The sequence below is a fragment of the Schistocerca piceifrons genome, chromosome 4 (assembly GCF_021461385.2).
Source record: "Schistocerca piceifrons isolate TAMUIC-IGC-003096 chromosome 4, iqSchPice1.1, whole genome shotgun sequence".
NCBI classification, from domain to species: Eukaryota; Metazoa; Arthropoda; class Insecta; order Orthoptera; family Acrididae; genus Schistocerca; species Schistocerca piceifrons.
In genome coordinates, this window is record NC_060141.1 from 721,708,609 (window position 1) to 721,729,771 (window position 21,163).

Here is a 21,163-nt window from a genome sequence, read left to right on the forward strand (position 1 = left end):
AGAGAGAAGAAGAGAAATCCATTGCGGAGGAATCCCGCATGATTGCCAGCGTCTCCGATGGCGCGCTCCTTCCTTATGGGGACCCTCTCAGAGGGCACTCCCGTCTTAGGTGAATGTTTACACCTCAGGTCACACCTCCCGAGAAACAGACGGAGGGACCAATCGGCATGGTCAGAAGGTAGCAGCTCTGGCAATCACCCCTCCCTGGGCCTGGCCTTTACCAGGGGATACTTGCGTGCCTTACTTGTCTACCCAGGGCGGGGAATTACGCGTTACCCCGTCACCGGCTACGCGTGCGAACGCGTGGGTCGGCCTTCAGGCGCGCACAGGGAGGAAGGAAGAAGAGGAAAAGGAAGAGAGAGAGAGGACAGACTGTCTCAAACGCCGAGGCGGAGACCAGGGAAGGCAAGGAGAAGAAGGCAAGGGAAAGAGTAAGGAAGACAGTGAGATGGAGAAGAACAAAGAAAGGAACCAACCAAAGGAAGGAAGAAACGAGAAGTGAAAAACCAAAAAGACCACAAATATAGGTCGTGGAACCGTCCGTCTCCGGACGCAGGCGCTAACTATCCCCTTGAGGGGGATGGGACTCCTTTTAGTCGCCTCTTACGACAGGCAGGAATACCTCGGGCCTATTCTAACCCCCGGACCCGCAGGGGGGGGGGGGGAGGGGGGGGGTCCATATATGAAGTATACACCAACTTACGTTCAGTATAGGATGCCCCTGTTCTTGAGAGTCTACTAGAATCGGTCTACCGTGTAAAAGTGATTATAGTTTCAGCTAGCACTGAAGGGTCTTCTTTGCCCATAGACTGTACTCGAGAGAAACAGGGTTAGGGAATTGGATACGGATGCTGGTCACGCACGCTGCAACATATTTTCTTTGTGCTGTGTGTTGGAATTGTAGTTCGTTAAAAGCAGTACGAGGAAGCAACAGAGAAAAGATTATGGATTATTTCAGCAATGATTACATTCGCGACGGGTGAATAAGAGCTCCGAAATCGCTCGCCGTTACAAGGAAGCAAGTATTTTGCGATACTCAACGTCTTTCATTTGTGGCATCATCTCTTTTATGTAGTATACTGCACCATCGGTGAGAAATATTCATTTTCTATTTTCTTGCAAACTTCCGAGAGACCATTTGTGTAAAACAGGACGTAACTGTCACGTACTGTTCTGCACTTCTGAACAGTTTTTCTTCGAATGGTTTTAAAACTTCACTCATTTCTTTGCTTAATGTCCATTCCACTGGAATATCTTTGTTTATTAGCGCTACAGTTGTTTTCAAAGCATCTCTGTGATTTTTATAACTTTGAAGCATGTAATAAATGGAGTTCCATCTCGGCGGAATATCTTTAATGATCTTTTTTGGTCTCAGACCAAGATTCTTCTATGGTTCAGTAAATGCTTCCGTACCTGACGTATAGCGCTTGCAATAAGCAACCACAGTGCTTTTCTTTTTCTGTCAGCAGCTTAGCTTATTTCAAAGCACTTATTACAATGAGATTGAGCAAAACAGTTAAAATGTGTCCACTCAAGTGCATTTATTATCGCATTTTTTATGTTCTCCGCGTTATCAGTGGTTACAGCCAAAGCCACATCTAAAAGGTTGAAGTTCTCAGTAATCTCCTTAATGTTTTCCGCCAAATGAACGTTCGTGTGAGAACTCTCCATCGATGAACACTGTAGTAAAACTCAGTGAAGCTCAAAATTCTCAGTTATGAAAAGTGCTTTTACAGCTACATAACTTTCTGATTTTGTCCATTATAAATGGTTTTGTGAAAGCCTACGATCGTGAAAACAATTGGTTTATTTATAAATAACTTTACTGCTACCAGATAATTACAAAACTTTCATTATTTTTTGACTTCCATGTATGTGTGGCGTCAAGCAGACGCTTTCAAATTGCCTTTGTGTTTGGCAAACAATATGCTGTATTCAAATTCTCGACAAAAGCGATAAAACCTTCGTCTTGTTCAACAGAAAGCCTGTAAAGATATTTCGAATATCTTTTAAACAAGCTTGTTTGGCTTGTTTCTCAGTGTTTCGCTAATTTATTTTGGTTGTGGTGAAAATGAAGCCTGATTGCCAGACCTACAGATTAGCTTCGCAGTTTGAATTTTTGAGGAATATGCCATAGGCTCATGTGACGTGTACGTAATCAGTAATGTTCGTAGAATAGTTTTGAGCCTATTGATAATCTTGTCCTAAACAGCACTTGTAGTTGATGATGGAGCCGCTGCGCTTTTCGTTGAATTCAATCGCTTATTATTAAAAGGAGATAAGTCCTCAAAAACTGAAGATGCAGATTTAGTTGGTATGGGTTTCTTGAGACATAGATGCATCGACCTGGGATTAAAGTGCGAGACTGTCATTGCCTTCCTCGTTGTAAAGAGCACATTTAAATCCGCAGTTGTATATAAAACGGGACAGCTATAGACTGTCACGATTTAGAAATAAATTTATGGCAGGCCTGAAATCATGCTGAACCAATCGGTGATTTTGACTGAAAACTTTGATTCACTATTTCACGTATAATATTAAGAAGGGCAGCTCAGAGTTTCAAATAACGACGGAAGAAAAACAAGAAAACTAAAGAAAAGGAAGATTTATTATTTTTTATAATTCTTTGGGTTTTTAATTTTGAGGTACACAACATCAAAACAGATGGAGGTACGTTTTATTGTTGTCATGATGGCCAACGTAAGAAAGGTCCTAAACAACAGTGCGCCTTTCTGTACCTGTACATTGAGTACATTGTCCCCAAAAGAAAACTCCAGTTGTCCAGCAGTGCATGCAGGCAGATTTAACAAAATGTACCACTATTTCCCCACTGATGGACACACTCATCAACCATCTGACCTCGTGAAAAGGAAGTTACGAATGTACGACTGAGTACTTATCCCAAGTCAGTATATGTCTCTTATCACCCAATCCAGCCGCCTTGATGGCTTTAAGGTTTATGCAAAAAAACAAGAGAAATAGTAGATTTTATAACATAATGGATCCCTTTATACAAAAACGTCGTCATCTGAGCTGAAACGATGGAAAGAGACACTAGAAAACAAGACAAAGTATCTTTTGTACCCCATTAGTTTCTGTACTACGAGTGCAGTTCAGAAAGCAAAAGGTAGATAGTTGCTAAGCCTTCTATCGAAGGACTCTAATCCATACCTTTATATTAGCAAAAACTGTGACATATTTTCCCAACAAGAACATTGGACTTTCTGAAACAGAAGGATATGATGGAAATATTCCCATAAAGAAGAAAATGGATAGTATTGAGAAAGTACTGAAGTATGTTACAGGCAGACAGTATCAAGGTTTTATAATCAGCTGAAGACGTAGTCTACAGCAGAAGTCGATGAAGATCACCGAAAAGTGACTAGAACGAATCATTTTTTGTAACATTTGTATTAATTTTTAATGACTTTAGGATAGTTTTATAAACAGAGTTATAAAGCTGGTATTCAACATGTTCAGTGGGTTAGGTTCAAAAGCATTTCGAAACAGTGTTATTTGGTTACCGTTTTAATGTACTTGATATCATGATTATGTGCGATAATTTCTCTGTATAACACTAGGCTCCAGACGGACATATATACTTTACATTACACTTATTACCCTCGAAATACTATAAGTTTTTACTCTTATGTAATTTTAATAAGTGCCTTAAAATATATTTGCTTTCTCATTTATTGCTATAAGGGAATAAATTAATGTGCTAAAGATCACCATAGCAGCTACAAATAGTTTTCAAATTAGGTAAAGTTAGCGTTACATATTACAGAAAATGAATTGTTTCACACAACAGAAAGAAATTCGGCAAAACATGCAGCAGCGTAGCTTAGTGATCGATCTAAAAACCTGTTATTTTTGGCAGTCAAGCGTTGAAAGTGTCATAATTTAGGCAACAAAATAAGCTGTCCAACCTCCTTGGAGTTCAGTAATAAGAAGTTCCTGCTAACTGTAGGTGACGTACTTGGATGAAAAGAAACATTTGATATCAGCTCCGGCTTTTGTTCGTCACTCCGTAGTTTTTGTGTCTTCCCGTGACCCTCATGTTCTAACAAATGAGCTGGAGGCAGTGCAATCCGGATTTCCAAACTCGGGATCAATTTATCAACTATGTCACATGTTATGTGTGGAAGGACGATATTAGCAGAATTAATATTGTGACTTTATCAGTAGTGAATATGTATCTAATTTCGTGATTATGTACACTGACGGAAAAAATTGCATCATCAAAAAAATAATTAAAGTAGATTAATGAAATTTCGGTAAAACATTTGTCTAGGTAACATTTTTAAGTCATTAACAAGCTGATGTGAGCGCGAAATAAGCCATTGCAAATGTGAAATGCCCGTACATTAACAGCGAGTGTAACCGCCAGAATGTTGAATGCAAGCATGCAAAAGTGGGCGCATGGTGTTGTACGCGTGCCGGATATCAGTTTGTGAGATGGAGTTCCATGGCTGTTGCACCTGGTCAGTCAACAAAGGGACAGTTAATACTATTTGCTGATGACTCTGATGTTGTCGTCGTCCGATGATGTCCCGTATCTACTCGATTGGGAATAGTGATTGAGCGGGCAAAGGCAACATGTCGACATTCTGTAGAACATGTAGGGTTACAACAGCGGTGTGTGCGCGAGCGTTATCCAGTTCGGAAACAGACCAAACTGAAAAATTTGTATTTACAGTCTTGGTGATAACCACGAGAGTACTCCTGGTTATGCGAAATCGCACCTCAGACCATAAATCCAGGTGTGGGTCCAGTGTGTCTAGCATACAGACAGGTTGGGGAGGCCCTCAACTGATCTCCTAACCATCGTACAGCCATCGCTGGGATCGAGGCAGGACCAGCTTTCATCAGAAAACGCAACGGACGTAACTCTGCCCTCCAATTAGCTCTCGCTTGACACCACCGAAGTCCCAAATGCCGGTGGTTTGTGGTCAGTGAAATGCACATTACAGAGCGTCTGGCTCGGAACTGTCCTTGAAGTAACCGATCTGTAACAGTTCGTTGTGTCACTGTAGTGCCTACTACTTCTCAGACTGCTGCTGCAAATGCTGTACGATGCGCCAGAACCATACACCGAACACCCTCTCGGTAGTGCCACGTGGCGGTCCGGAGCCCAGTCTTCTTGCGACCGTATATGCTCGCGATCAGCGCTGCCAGGAATCGTGTACAGTGGCTACATTCCTCCAAATTCTTTCGGCAGTCTCTCAGAAGGAATATCCAGCTTCTCGTAGGCCTGTTACACGAACTCGTTCAAACTCAATGAGGTGTTGATAATGGCGTCTTCGTCGTCTTAAAGGCATCATTGACTAACATCAACTCTCCGTGTCCAATCTCAGAGTTAACTAACACTCACGACCGTTACCGTGTGTGTTTTAAACATACCTGATTTGCATCCTCTTGTGGTGCTACTAGCGCCACTGTTACTGACGCGAAATCTGAGTACATATCAGCTTTCAGGCGTAGAAACTCGCTTACCAACTTCCGTTTAAGTCGCACAATTCCTTTTAGGTGTTGCGATATTTTTTGTTAGTCTATTATAAGAATCCTCAATTTGCACCATTTACTTGCTCACCCGCTTACTCGTATCCTTCAGAACATTTCACTGAAGCCATCCCGCTGAGCAGCCGTGACTCAGTGTGAGCTTCTCTTGGGCAGTGTGTAACTCGCCGGACCGGTTCAGTCCTTCGGTGACAGTTATCAATCCCAACTGCTGAATGCGGACACGTACCACCGCCGCAAGTTGTGCCACCGTTCTAACGTGGCGTGACACTGTTGAACAGTTCCTACTGTGTTGTGCGTTCTTCACTGCAGTCCTGTACTCGCTTATTATGCTTTTGTCATATACCATAGGAAAAGGATGTACAGAAATTCGACATTCAGTTTCGTGTGTAGTTTGCATGGATGTCAACAATGTGTAAAAGACAGAAATCGAGTTAAGTACGTTCTCCTAGCTGAAGAAGTTTCCAGCAGCGTAAATCGAGTGCGAGACCACGCTCCCCATTAGCACGATGCAAACATACCAGACTGCTTTCTTCGGGTGCGGGCAACGCAGTGCCGCTGCAGGCTGTACCTGCGGGAAACACCTGCGTGCTTAGGGAGGGGTCTCCCACTCTCAGCGATTTGCTTGGTTGGAGGAGAGGGGGAAGGTGCACTCAACAGCAGCAACAGCTACAGTATTTGTTTTGCGCGCAGTAGTATTAGAGAAGCTAATTCTTCCGACATAATTACTGAAATGTTTACCAGAAATGTCGGCTGACCGCTTCTCAGACGACGAGCGGCTTATGGAGTTGGTATACGAACTACGTATTTTGTGGAACAAGGCTCGCGCCAAGTTGACAAAAACTAAATGCAAAAGGAGTTAATCTGAACGGAAATAGTAAGACAAATGAGTAACATGTAAGAAGAAATGTCTTTGACTGCTTTCCTCTTCCTGCGTACTCTTCCCAAAAATATACAGCCTTCCTCCTCTCCCCTAACTTTCATGTACTTCATTATTTTTTTTGGTGTTGCAATTTTTTCCGTCAGTGTATATAATCATGAAATTAAATACATATTCACTACTGATAAAAGTCACAATATTAATTCTCCTAATATCGTCCTTCCATACATAACATGTGACATAGTTGATAAATTGATCCCGAGTTTGGAAATCCGGATTGCACTGCCTCCAGCTCATATGTTAGAACTTGAGGGTCACGGGAAGACACAAAAACTACGGAGTGACGAACAAAAGCCGGAATTGATATCAAATGTTTCTTTTCATCCAAGTACGTCACCTACAGTTAGCAGGACCTTCTTAATACTGAACTCCAAGGAGGTTGGACAGCTTATTTTGTTGCCTAAATTATGACACTTTCAACGCTTGACAGCGTTTTTTTTTTATTTCCTTTTGAACACTATAGCGGTTATGACCCCGTAGCCAGTTTCAAGTGATCCTGCAATCGCCACAAATTTTTCTGCGTTAGAGTCTTATCACAACATTACAATTTACACGGCGAAAAGTGGTACCGAGTACAGTGTCAGTAGGTAACGTCCTTATGAGTTGTATTCAGTTCTCCCGTGCGGGACTCAGCCAGCTCTACCTCGGGACTTGTGCGATAGACAGACCGTGGCTCATTTTTCTCAGCACTGACACTGCAGGTCTTACGAATGCAAGCTATCGATAGCTCACCTCAAAGTTAAGTCCTTCAGTGGGTACCTTTTCAATTACATATTGATTTCCCGTGGGATCTGTACGGAGCTGAGCGTTCGCGAAGTGTGGCGGACAAGCCGTCTAGTGTGACGTCACAAGTTTGTTGCGGGGGGGGGGGGGGCATATTTCTTCTCTTGGGCTGCCTGTTGTGTCTCTGGGTTCATACGGTGGCAAACCCATCATCGTCGCTAGCTGCGTTCTTTAAATAGTATTATACGACAGCGCAGTGCCTGTATTATTCCGATTACGATGCAGTGCTCCTACGGACATGCGCTGACGATATGTGGAAGTTTGTGTCTGGCCGTGAATAGTAAGGCAGCCACTCGCGACAAGCGGAAAATCACGGTTCGAGACCCTGTCCCGCATAAATTTTCACGGTCGTCAATCCATTATACAGCTGATGGTTATCCATATTCGCAACTCCGAATGCATTTCATGTATCAAATAGTATTCGTTTCGTGTGCAGGTAGTATTGTGATTTGTGTTTCGATTACTATTTTTAAACAGTATTGAAATGCCGGTGAAAAAAATAATAGCAGACGTAATTGTTAAGTAGATCGTTGCAACATTTTCTACAAAACTTGTTACTTATTATTGTTTCCTGAAAAACATTGCTGTTTACCGCATGAGTACCTCGGTGTAAACGAAAAAGTAAAGTAAATATTCGTAAAGCAAGGAATACTTATAACATTTCCTCTCAGAGCATTAAATCGATTCAGTCTGGAACCGTGCGACCTCTACGACCTCAGGTTCGAATCCTGCCTCGGGCATGGATGTGTGTGCTGTCCTTAGATTAGTTAGGTTTAAGTAGTTCTAAGTTCTAGGGGACTAATGACCTCAGAAGTTAAGTCCCATAGTGCTCAGAGACATTTGAACCATTCTGATTAAATCGAGATTAGAAAAATTAAGTGTTAGCTCGGCTTCTAGATAAGACACAGAAACTGAACAGTATCCTTTCGTAGAAAGCAAATGCTGGGAGATAAAGCTCAGAATGATATAACAAATCCTAACGACGCAGAAGATAGTGATTAGTCTGTTTTACGACGCTAAACGGTGACGTTATCAGCATGTAGGAGATAAGGGGATGAATTACTTTAGTTATTACATTAAAGAAGCAGAAAAAAATAATTTCGTAAGTTTCATTTTGTAGTTATGCATGTTCTGTGAATATTAAACATGTCAATTTTGTGCGTGTAATTAATAGTTTTTTACTCAGAATCCATAATTACGTCCTTAAGATTTTCTTGTACCTTCAGATCATCGCAGAAAGGAACCTTCACTTGGATATGTGATCTGTGCGAAAAAAAACCCTTAGGTTAAACATGTAACTGCCATATATTTTTTAAAACTTTTTGTTTAAAAGTTTTATTTGTTGCAATTGTAGTTTCGAGCATTCCCGATTTTCAAGCAAATATCACAACGCAGATGATATACGTCCAAAATTGCAATCGCAAAACATAAAAAATTGACAGCCTTAAACTGTAATAACCGTGCTTAACAATTACGTAAAAGCTGTCGATTCAGTCCGCGTTAGATTACTTTCCTAAAATGCTAGAAGGCGTGCTCTTCTTGCTAAAATCATAGCCAGACAAGCTTCCATAAACATTCTCAGAGTTTTCTCCCGGTTTTTAAATTGAGGTTTTATGCACTTCTCAGGATAGTCTTCCTGTCTCTGGAGTACGTTGAGGTTAACACTTGTGGTTTAGTTGAGTGACAATAATAACTACAAGTTTTCTTCAGCATGTGTTTCGTAATTTGCGCAGGACGACGTAAAAGTAACAGTATAGCTATTGTGACAGCTTGGCGCACAATCCAAATAATATTCAGATACATCTCTAAAATACGAAAATTTATTCAAGGTTCATCCTTATGGCGATTCCTCGCATCATGCATTGACTTTCTTTTCACTATCTTGACTTGTGGCACAACAAGTCCATTGTCTAGTAAGTGTATTCTTAGCAATTTCAGTAATGAATGTAATATAGAAAACCCGTATCATCGTATCACGATGTGTAGGGATTGATAAACACATTTTGTATGTGGATAGTCAAGACGCTAGACATTCTTTAAAACATTCTGCACCTATGTCGAAACGACAGCTGCAGTTCGTAGCCCAGCTTCTTCTTATTCTTTCTCAAAGCTCATTAGTTATCGTGATGTTGACGTCGTAATGTACTGGTTGCTTCCCTGTTGCAAATAAGCTGTGGGCAGCCAGCGCTTGGAAGTATCACATCAGCAGCTGTATCTTATTTAACTGTCAATGTTTATTTTACCGAAGGAAAGAACAGACACCTCATCTAAGACTGTAAACAGATCTGCTCCATTTCTAATTAAAGTTGTTGCATCTTTTAAAATCCCCGGACTTCGAAGAGACGAACGGCTGAGCGAGTAAATATGTGCTTTCGGAGGAACGGCTTTTGATGTAAGTACCTAAGTAAACCTTAGCAGAACCCCCAACAGGGATTACCAACATTTTCTTTCCAGTTAGTTATGCATCAATTTAGACGCCAATTTGATCGGCTATGATAGCAAAAATAGTAGCGAAGAGAACTAAGTGCTACATATTGACTTCAACAGTTCAGCATGTCTCACTGCTGACCGGTGTGGCCGAGCGGTTCTAGGCGCTTCAGTCTGGAACCGAGCGACCGCTACGGTCGCAGGTTCGGATCCTGCCTCGGGCATGGATGTGTATGATGTACTTAGGTTAGTTAGGTTTAAGTAGTTCTAAGGGACTGATGACCTCAGATGTTACGTCCCATAGTGCTCAGAGCCATTTGAACCATGTCTCACTGAAGATATGGCACACAGTACTTTGCCTTGCCTTTAAATGCAGGAAGGTTGTCAGTTCAATGAGAGGGGCAAACAGTAAATTGTCAGTCAGCTGCAAAAGATATTGCGGGTCAAGATTGGATTATTGTCATTTCTAAACGAGTCTCAGATATCCATCATCTGAGTGGCTGACTGTGTTGTTCCAATTCCAGCATATTTTCGCAACTTTCCGCTCAGGAAGTATATCCAAATGCAAAAAGGAGATAGAAATACGCATACATTGTCAGTTCGACAAAACTACTCATTTTCTTATACGTGGTTTTGTGGCGGTGTTCGTAGCGACAAACACTTGGCTGTGGAAATGGCTTACGAAGTCACCGCCACACTTTTAATAGCGGGCCGACCGGTCCGCTGGAACAGTGAACAGAAAGATGAAAGCCCAAACACTCAGATTAAATAAAAGTCGGTACTTATCTTTATTCACTAAGATACAGAAACAAGGTCGTGAACTCCGTGTCTACGGAAATCTGTCTAGTTCAAGTCGGAGCGGCTAGGTCAGCGTCGGCTGACGACAAACAACAACTCTGCTGCGATGAACACACAACTGACTAGCAAGTACACAATTCGGTGGCGAGTACACAACTGAGCGGCGAATGCAGAACTGTCCTAGCGCTCCCGACTCCAGCGCTTAAGAAGCCAGAAGCCAGCGGTGGCGCGCGCAGACTTGCGGCGATTTGCTGTCTCGCTGGCGCTGCTTATGCGGACGGCGTCCGGACTTTGATGCTGCCAACCTTTTGGCAGCGGGCTCGGGTGGCATTACTGGCTAGGACATAACACGTGGGTACTAAGACTTTCATTCAAACTAGATGTCTAAACAAGGGGGCTAAATCGGAGGTTATTAAGAATATTGTCGGAAGCGGAAACCAACTCTGGACTGCGTTACTTTTACCACCGACAGATAAAAGTACTTGCGTTAATATGGTAGCAAATGTGACAGGAAACGTTAAGAGGTGAAAATGGTGTTTTTGTCCATCTGGTAATTATATAAATAGGAAGAGAGACACAACAACGTGGGATGGTAAAGCAGTCTATCCATCGTTCTTGTAATTTGTGAAGTTCCGTTCTATTTTTAACATTGTTTCTGTTTAGCGCTTTCTGTTTGTCTGATTAGAGCACCAGTCATTTTAAAATAAACCAGATCCGAAAAGTATAATTGTTTATGGTCAGTACAGAAATAACCCAGATACTATTGTCTCTACTTAACGCAACGGAAAACTAGTTAGCGACACTGCTGACTCCCCGGTGACGTCAGTGAGCGCAGACCAGTTATAGCGTATTAGTTGGGAGTGGTCTACCTTGGCTAACGTTGCACCATTATCTTAAGGTAATTAGTCACGTTGCTTGCCATAGAACATGTCAAGAAATATGATATTCAGCTCTTGGCCCTATCATATCATAGCATATCACATCAGCGCTACTTATACGGTATGCCAAACCTAGTACACAAATCAGCAAGAACATGATGACCATGTACCTAATAGCCGGTATGTTCACTTTTGGCACGGATAACGGCGGCGACGCGTCGCGGCTTGGAAGCAATGAGGCCTTTGTAGGTCGCTGGAGGCAGTTGGCACAACATATGCACACACAAGTCACCTAATTCCCGTAAAGTCCGGGGAGGGAGGGGGGGGGGGGCGACATCTCTAACGCTACATTCAATCAAATGCCAAATGTGTTCGATCGGTATCAGATCTGGCGACTTGGAGGGCCAGTACATCAATTGGAACTCTCCACTGTGTTTCTCGAACCACTCCATCACACTCCTGGCCTTTTGACATGGCCCATTATCTTGCTGAAAAATCCCACTGCCATCGGGAATCACGATCGTCATGAAAGGGTGTACGTAGCGTGAAATCAGTGTTCGATACTCCTTGACCATCATGATGCCTTGCACAAGCTCCACTGGACCCATGGATCCCCAAGTGAATGTTCTCCAGAACATAATGGAGCTGCCGCCAGCTTCTTTCCGTCCCGCAGTACAGGTGTGAAGGAGCTGTTCCCCTGGAAGACAACGGATTCGCGCTCTTCCATCAGCATGATGAAGAAGGTTCCGGGATTCATCAGACCATGAAACGCTTTGCAATTGCGACAACGTCCAGTGCCGACGGTCGCTCGCCAATTTCAGTCATAGTTGCCAATATCGTGGTGTAAACATTGGAACATGCATGATTCATCGGCTGCGGAGGCCCACTGCTACGAGTGTTCGATGCACTGTTTGGCGTTAAAATCTGATGTTAGGGCCCCCACACTTCGCCGCCTGACCTGTTTTACCAGTCTGCCCAGCCTACGATGTCCATTGTCTGTAATGAGGAGTGGTCGCCCAACCCCATCACGTCTGGGCGTGGTTTCACCTTGGTTTCGTCACGTTTTGAAGACATCACAGCACTCAGGTGACGCTGCTCTCGCCTTGACAGGTTTATATAGACAGTAGATCGGGGGTCATGATGTTCTGGGTGATCAGCATATAAATATTCAACATTGCAAGAACAGGGTCGTGTATGTTGGTCTTGTGGTAAAGGGCGTGCCTGGAAAGGTCGCTGAATTGATCCCGGTCGTGTCACAGAATATCTTATCCTTCGACTATGTGAAGTTTTGCCAGGAACGAATTCCAAGTTAAAACTGTTGGTTCCCTTTCGCCAGCAACATTTCGGGGATAGGTTGGGGGCAGGAAGGTCTTCAAAGTGACGTCCAGTTGAAAGACTTGCACAGTAAATGAGGATATCACTCTGTATATTTAATAATGGTCTAACTATCAGCAAAATATTACCTGTATTACTCTCAAATTCATCATCAGCCCGTCTTGCAAACCAGGCACAGCTGTACAGTACACAGGTCTCATAGCTAACACAGTGCGAAGTGCGATGTATATTTAGATATGCCAGGTTTGCCAGTTGGACTGGTGTTGAATTTGGGAGTAATACTGGTAACATTTTGCTAATAGTTTTGTTAAATAAACAGAATGTGCTCTCGTTTCTTGTTCTTACAACGTTCAATATTTATACAGATTTGACTTACCATATATGTCGTGTAAACTATCACAGGTATATTGCACATGAGATAGTCATCGACTTTACTCTGTATATACGGCAAAAAGTACACTTTGACATATACTAGACATTCGATATTTTCTCTGGGACATATTGTTTCGGAATTAAAAATAATTCTCCTCTAATCCTCTAAACCCCCCCCCCCCTCACAGGTTTTCATCAAGCTGGTTTCCCTTGGTTGTAAAACAAACCCCAGAAATGGAAATCAACTACCATGTATTCTCAATTAGGATTCCCACCCTCCTACCAAATCTTACTGATGTGGCAGAAAGGCCCGTACCTCCACAATGGGTCACTATTCGAACAGTCCGGCTCTAGAATGGTAAGTAACGTAAGAGATATGTTCAGATTTTTTATAAAAGAATTTTATTTATTCGTCAATATCAATGTTATACTCTTCAAAATAGCCCCGATTAGATTCTTTTATCCATTTATGCGTGCACTGTTTCCAATCACCGAAACACTTCTGGAACTAGATTCTTGGGATAGCTTTTAGCTTTCTCGCTGATGTGTTTTTAATTTCATCTGTGCTCGCAAAACAACGACTCTTTTAGCTTATCTTTTATCAGCGATAGAAAAAAATGTTACAAGGGGCCATGTCTGACAAATACAAAGGCTGGTCCATCACTACAGTTTTGTTTTTGACCATAAATTCGCAAACAAAGAAGAATGAACAGGTGCATTGTCGTGGTGCAAAAGTTTGTTTATCCACAAATCCGAGTTTTCTTTTTTCGGATTTCATTACGCAAACGATGTTGGACTTGCTAGTAGTATTGCTGATTTATCGTTCGACTTTGTGGCGAGAATTCATGGTGCTCTATGGCGTTAAAAACAAAGAACACAGAAAGCAAACCTTCATTTTTGACCGCACCTGTCGAAGTTTTTACCGTCTCGCGAATCAGAATGTTTCTACTGAACAACTGAGCCTCTTTTCCGTTGGCATATTCGAAAACTCGTGTTTCGTCACCTCTTATGCCATGTTTCAGTAGTTCTGCGACGTTGTTGACGTAATATAGCTACTCTTGAGGAAGTTGCGCACGCCGTTGTTTCGGTTCGAAATTCAACAATTTTGGAACAAATTTTTGCTATCACAGATTTCATGCCCAAACATTCGAAAACATGTCATGTCGTGAGCCACTTGATATGTCTACATCATCAGCGACTTCTCTTATTTGACTGTCATATTTAATTTCTTTCACTTTTTCCACGCCCCCGCCGATTGACGATATTCTGGGGTGTCTAGGGCGCTCATCATCTTCAGCGTCTTCTAAATGATAGTACCACTCGTTAATACTTGTTTTACTGATAGCAGACTCACGAACAGAATATTTAACATTTATAAAACCTTGCTGCACGTCACTCCATTCTATTAACGAAACACAATACAAATTATTTGATCCATTTTTATAAGAGATATGTAATCACCGGTAAAACTGTAACACATGAAACTCTGTTTGGTAGTAGATTAACTATTCTACATAGCTAATGCAGTAAAGATAAGTTTCAGATACGTTTACCAGTACAACGAAAAAATTTGCATAAATCGAACCAATATTCTTGTTTTTATGCTCATCCATTAATCGATGTTGGCGATCACACGATGCATCTTTAATCTATGAACCGCAGTATGTAGTAATAACTCCACCCTTGGCAGTCTTGTCCAGTGCACTACGCTATCTGACCAATATATTATTCTTCGCCATTATCTTCTTTTACTCTCGATTCTCCCTTCTGTTATCAAGTATGTATCTCATGCGTAAGGTATATCCTAGGTATATGGTTTTTCTTCTCTCAAATAGTGTTAATATTCCTCGGTGTCTGTGTATTCGTCGCAATCGGTGTTAGTTATTCTTGCTGTTCACGGTATTTTCAGCATGCTGCGCGGTAAATCCACATTTCAAAGGCCTCGGTCTTCTTTACTGTTGCCATATTTAGTGCCCATTCTTCAGAAGCGTATAAAGTACAGACCAGATGTAGCATCTTAAATATCGAATTCTGAGTTTTAGTTGTAAGTCTGTACTCGTGAGAATTTCCTTGAATCTTATGACAGCATTCTCTATGCGAAATTTTATCTTCGCGTTGATCTCTGGCCTTCACAGAGCAACTTTCCAAGTTACTTGTGTTAAGGAACCACTGAGTCGCAGATTTGAATTTGTAAATGTGTCGGGCTGTCGTGTGCCAATCGTACACTAATGGCCATTAAAATTGCTACACCACGAAGATGACGTGCTACAGACGCGAAATTTAACCAACAGAAAGAAGATGCTTTGATATGCAAATGGTTAGCTTTTCAGAGCATTCACACAAGGTTGGCGCCGGTGGCGACACCTACAACGTGCTGACACGAGGAAAGTTTCAACCGATTTCTCATACACAAACAGCAGTTGACCGGCGTTGCCTGGAGAAACTTTCTTGTGATACCTTGTCTAAGGACGAGAAATGCGTAGCATCACGTTTCTGGCTTTGATAAAGGTCGGATTGTAGCCTATCGCGATTGCGGTTTATCGTATCGCGACATTGCTGCTCGCGTTGGTCGACATCCAACGACTGTTAGTAGAATATGGAATCGGGGGGTTCAGGAGGGTAAAACGGAACGCCGTGCTGTATCCCAACGGCCTCGTATCACTAGCAGTCGAGATGACAGGCATCTTATCGGCATGGCTGTAACGGATCGTGCAGCCACGTCTCGATCCCTGAGTCAACAGATGTGGACGTTTGCAAGACAACAACCATCTGCACCAACAGTTGGACGACGTTTGCAGCAGCATGGACTATCAGCTCGGAGACCACGGCTGCTGTTACCCTTGATGCTGCATCACAGACAGGAGCGCCTGCGATAGTGTACTCAACGACGAACCTGGGTGCACGAATGGCAAAACGTCATTTCTTCGGATGAATCCAGGTTCTGTTTAAAGCATCATGATGGTCGCATCCGTGTCTGGCGACATCGCAGTGAACGCACATTGGAACCGTGTATTCGTCGTCGCCATACTGGCGTATCACCCGGCGTGACGGTATGGGTTGCTATTGGTTACGTCTCGGTCACCTCTTGTTCGCATTGACGGCACTTTGAACAGTGGACGTTACATTTCAGTAGGATAATGCACGACCGCATGTTGCAGGTCCTGTGAGGGCCTTTCTGGATATAGAAAATGTTCGACTGCTGCCCTGGCCAACACATTCTCCAGATCTCTCACCAATTGAAAACGTCTGGTCAATGGTGGCCGAGGGATTGGCTCGTCACAATACGCCAGTCACTACTCTTGATTAACTGTGGTATCATGTTGAAGCTGCATAGGCAGCTGTACCTGTACACGCTATCCAATCTCTGTTTGACTCAATGCCCAGGCGTATTAAGGAAGTTATTACGGCCAGAGGTGGCTGTTCTAGGTACTGATTTCTCAGGATCTATCCACCCAAATTGCGTGAAAATGTAATCACATGTCAGTTCTAGTATAATATATTGGTCCAATGAATACCCGTTTATCATCTGCATTTCTTCTTGGTGTAGCAATTTTAATGGCCAGTAGTGTAAATTACACCTACAACTAAGACAACATACGAAATTACAAATTTCCCATTACTTTTTGAACACACCTCATGTAAGTGGCTTTACACGATGATCAGTCTATGGAGAAATGCAGAATATGATGTTCTGTGGCGTGTGCTACGACATGCAGTGTGACTAATTACCATGGTACGAGGGCGTACTGAAAAGTATTGGCTCCAAATTTTTAATACGAAAACTCTTAAAAATTTTTCAGATAAACGTTATTAACAATCTACGTCTTTGTTCTTCAGATCTTCATCAGCCATTGTCATGTGAAGGAGAGGATGCTCTGTGTGTGGACGAACTCTTCTGCGGTTAGAAACTCGTTTACAGCTTTCTGTTCCCCATGCACCCACGTAGTTACGTTACACACCTTTCCGTTACACTCTATAATTCGGACCCCTCTAGCGGCAGAGCGCTGAAAATATGTAGACATGGAAAGTAAAGATGTAGAATGTTAATAATGTTTGTTTTATTTAAAAAACTTGAACAGTTTTCACACAACACTTTCGGAGGCTTTACTTTTCAGGATGCCCTCGTATCATAATGATATGTTAGCCTTAGCCAGTATATTCAGTGCGATTTTTCTTGCCGTGACTTGTAATATTGTGATAATGGGAAAAATGGCTAATGCCATTGTGACACGAAAAATGAAGTAACACTACTAGTACTGTATATAGCTTATGCTCAGGAGAACAATTTAAGACGATGTTCAACCAAATAATCAAATACAGAGAAGGCCACTGAAGTATAACAAGTCGCAGAATCCGTGTACTACTGATGAAAGGGGAATGTCTTCACAGAACAGTGAAAGAAAGGGGAATGTCAGTTTGGTATGTGGCAGCACAGTTTGACACGATGCTGAGTTGATAGTCACTTGGTTCATCTTACCGTGTGTTAGTTGTTCATCACTGTGGTTTGTTGCTTATTTTGCATATATTTACCATTTCTGAAGAAGAGAATGGTAACACAAATCTGGCATCAACCGAGAAGAGACCTAGTTTGGATCGAATGATTGAGGTAACAAAGAAAATTAAGGTACAATCTCATGAATAAGGGGAAAACTTTCAATGGAATAGGTTGCAGTGTTCCACAAACATTTCTGAGGACAACAGAAAATAGGCTTCTTCATTACTTTAACGCTCAGTACTAGAAGCGAACAGAGTATTTAGTTATCTGGTTTAATACACATTACACCAATTGCTCAAAGGAGGTCTAGGAAAACCGAATTTGAAGCACAATTCCATGATCAGAGTTAAAGGTATAAGGTCAGATTCCCAGTGGAGGGGCATATGGATGAAAGAAATGTATGTTACAAAGCATTCCTGTGTATCTTCGGTATTTCTAAGAAACGTGTAGAGATCTTACAAAAAGACCTAAAGGCTGGTGGACCCAAGATTGACAGACGCGGAAAACGTACGAGTCAACAAAAAAGCATTGAGAATTAGTACTGCGTTCTATTGAGGATCACAAAAAATCCATTAAAGGAAGACAGAACCATTGTAGTCTCTATGATTCACGGAAAATGTACTTGTCAGATGCTTATCGGTTAAGAAAATGCATGCTATGTATGGATAAAAATCCCAGTAGTCCAGTGTCATATGAAACCTTCAGGAAAATACTCTAACTAATTTAACATTAGTTCTGGATATCCTCGCATGAATAACTGGAGTACATGCGACATTTATGCAGCTAAGATTAAAATTAGAATGTCAAAAACAGAATCACTCAACAAAGACTGTGCAGAGCGTAAGGAAATTGAAGCTCAGTTCTTTTACTTAGGCATTCAGAAAAAAACTGCATCTTAAAAACCTAAACGGTTTCATACACGTTAACGACTTGTGAGGCTCGCTTCCAAGAAAGATTTGATTGGAATGCAGTAGCGATTGGTTTCCAAAAGAATATATCCATTCCTAATTTATCCCTACCGACGTGTATTGCCGCAGGCAACTTTCACTGTTCTCCGCCAGTATACATGTTTTTATGTAGCGGATATTCGGTATTCTATACATATCCAGAGACAGTTGCGCACAAAGCAGCAGATGAAGTGTACTACACCATTTTATATTTTGTAAACTTGGCGAAGGGGTACATGACAGTCTTCTGTGGTTCTGCATGTGGACAGAACAAAAACTAGACTGTTTTCAGATTTCTCCGTTTTGCACTACATCATGAAAATCGCCTAGATTTTTTAAAAATGGTGTTTGCAATTCGTGGGCAATCGTACGCGAGAAGCATGGCAATAATATTAATAATCGGAAATTTGCAGCTGGAACGCCAAAAGATTGGACGGGTCCTGTTAAGAGTGCCAGAAATAAGCCATCTCTTGTACACTAATGTTTGTCCTTTTAAAACATGGCCTATAATGGAACTTGTCATCTCCATTGAGCATCCACGATTCGTTGAACGCAGAGACGGTTACAATGTCCATTGGGAAAGACTCCTTGTAAATACTCGAAGGTTAATTCTACACTTCCCAAATGGTTCAAATGGCTCTGAGCACTATGGGACTTAACACCTGTGGTCATCAGTCCCCTAGAACTAGGAACTACTTAAACCTAACTAACCTAAGGACATCACACACATCCATGCCCGAGACAGGATTCGAACCTGCGACCGTAGCGGTCACGCGGTTCCAGACTGAAGCACCTAGAACCGCACGGCCACACCGGCAGGCTTACACCTCCCAGAAACACCAGTTAGTGAGTTTGTTGTTCCACAGATATTTTATGAACTTAGGTGCAAGAGTTAGTGATCATGAAGTTGCTCTACGTTCTGAAGCAAGCTGGGAACATTGTGGTTTTAAATTTGTATTTCAGGTTTACACCAAAAGGCTCCGAACCAAAATTTAGTGAGCTGCAAATGCATGGATCATTTTGTGGACTAGAGGGAAGAGCCTTTGTTGATACGCTTCCTCACTATTAACTGAGAGTGTAGTAAGGTTATTTGTTACGTGCTATTAAAAGTTGCAGATGTGCAGTTACTTGATTTTCCATTTTCTAAATTATAAATATTAATTCCACTTATGGCTGACTTTACAAAAGATTATGTTCGTGTATTATTGTAGACAATATTAGAGGTTTCGACTTTCAAACCGAATAGCCTGAGCATGTTTAAAATATGACATTCCCCCTTTTTTCCGCGTACCCTTCTAAATTAATTGCAGAATCACATGTAAGTGGCTGCTGAGTCGAAAATGAAAATATCCAAAAAGAAATAAGAAAACAGTCAAATGGCGAAAGTGTTATTATTTAGACCTGAGGTGTCCAACCCGGGGCCCGCGAGCCGCATGCGACCCAAAGCAAGTCTCAGACCGCCCCAAGCAGTGAGCACGCCATGAAATTTCCTTTATGTAACGTTACGATAAACTGAATATTTTCCGTTTGAGACTCCCATCACACGATGCTATTCTATCATCAACCCATCTCGTTCTATTTTGTCTTAGCAGTTATTTTCTAAGCGTTAATTATATTATGTGGGACCCAAAAATTGTAGTTTTCTTCCAATGTCGCCCAGGTAAGCCAAAAGGCAGGACACCCCTGATTTAAACAATTCTGCGAGAGTGTGACTCCCGAACATGGGGAAAGCAGCGAATTAATTTTAATTGAATTTCGGGACTACGTGCTGTTGATAGAGGTGACGTTTGTACCTGCAGGAGAAGGCGCCGACAGCCCGTCGTCGTCCCCGGCCGCCGGTGGCAGCGGAGGCGGCGGCGGCGGAAGCAGCGGCGGGGGCGGCGTGAGCGGCGGCGGCGCGGGCGGCGCCACCCCCGGCAGCCGCGAGCGCGGCTGCAACGAGCGGGGCGAGACGCCGCTGCATGTGGCCGCCATCAAGGGCGACGTGGCGCGCGTGCGCCGCCTGCTCGCCGCCCACCACGACCCCAACGTGCCGGACTTCGCAGGTCAGCCCCGCCCCACTTCCTCACTCTGGCCGAAAACTCACTCCACGTGGTTTGGCAAAAGCGCTGTAGTTGCAGTCACGAACGATGGCAGGCGAGTTTAGGCTCGTTCTGCGCAACTACGTCACGCATTCTCCGACAGCCAATGAGCGTTCAGTAGTGTTCTCAGCGCTCCGTGGTAGTCAGTACTAGCATTAGAAGTGATCTTAGCTGGTTATTTAGTGCATCTTTATTTCGATTGGCGCGAGTTATCACCGGCAGTTTTCCTAGGTGCGGAACCTTAGCGCAGCGTGCTGCAGAATACGCTTGTCTTCCGCTGCCCCATGCGCGCAGTCGGACGCTGCATGAAATATTTTTCTTCGGTCCGGACCGTGCATTTCATGTCCGCCCCCAGGTAGCTGAGTGCTAGCCAGCACGGTCGCTCATGTAGCTCAGGGGTTAGCTACCCTGTGTAATAAAAAAACTGAGTGAACGGATCAAAGAACAACCCGAACGGGTGTTATCGGACGTCCGCCACGAACACATTCAACGAACAATATAGAACAAAATGAGATCAAGGAAAAACAAATTTTAAAGAAACGTGGTCAGCGCAATAGAATGTAAATCCTAAGGGCCCGGGTTCGATT

The 21,163-nt window shown here is 42.7% G+C and overlaps 1 protein-coding gene across 1 annotated transcript in view; it reads left to right on the forward strand.

Annotated features, from left to right (window-relative positions):
- Positions 1-20,420: 20,420 nt before the first annotated feature.
- The window catches only part of LOC124796133, a 110,457-nt gene continuing 109,714 nt past the window's right edge, over positions 20,421-21,163 (forward strand). The window contains exon 1 of the mRNA XM_047260225.1: positions 20,421-20,540. Coding sequence (XP_047116181.1) covers positions 20,457-20,540 — 84 coding nt within the window. The 5' untranslated portion in view covers positions 20,421-20,456. The remainder of the gene's footprint in view (positions 20,541-21,163) is intronic.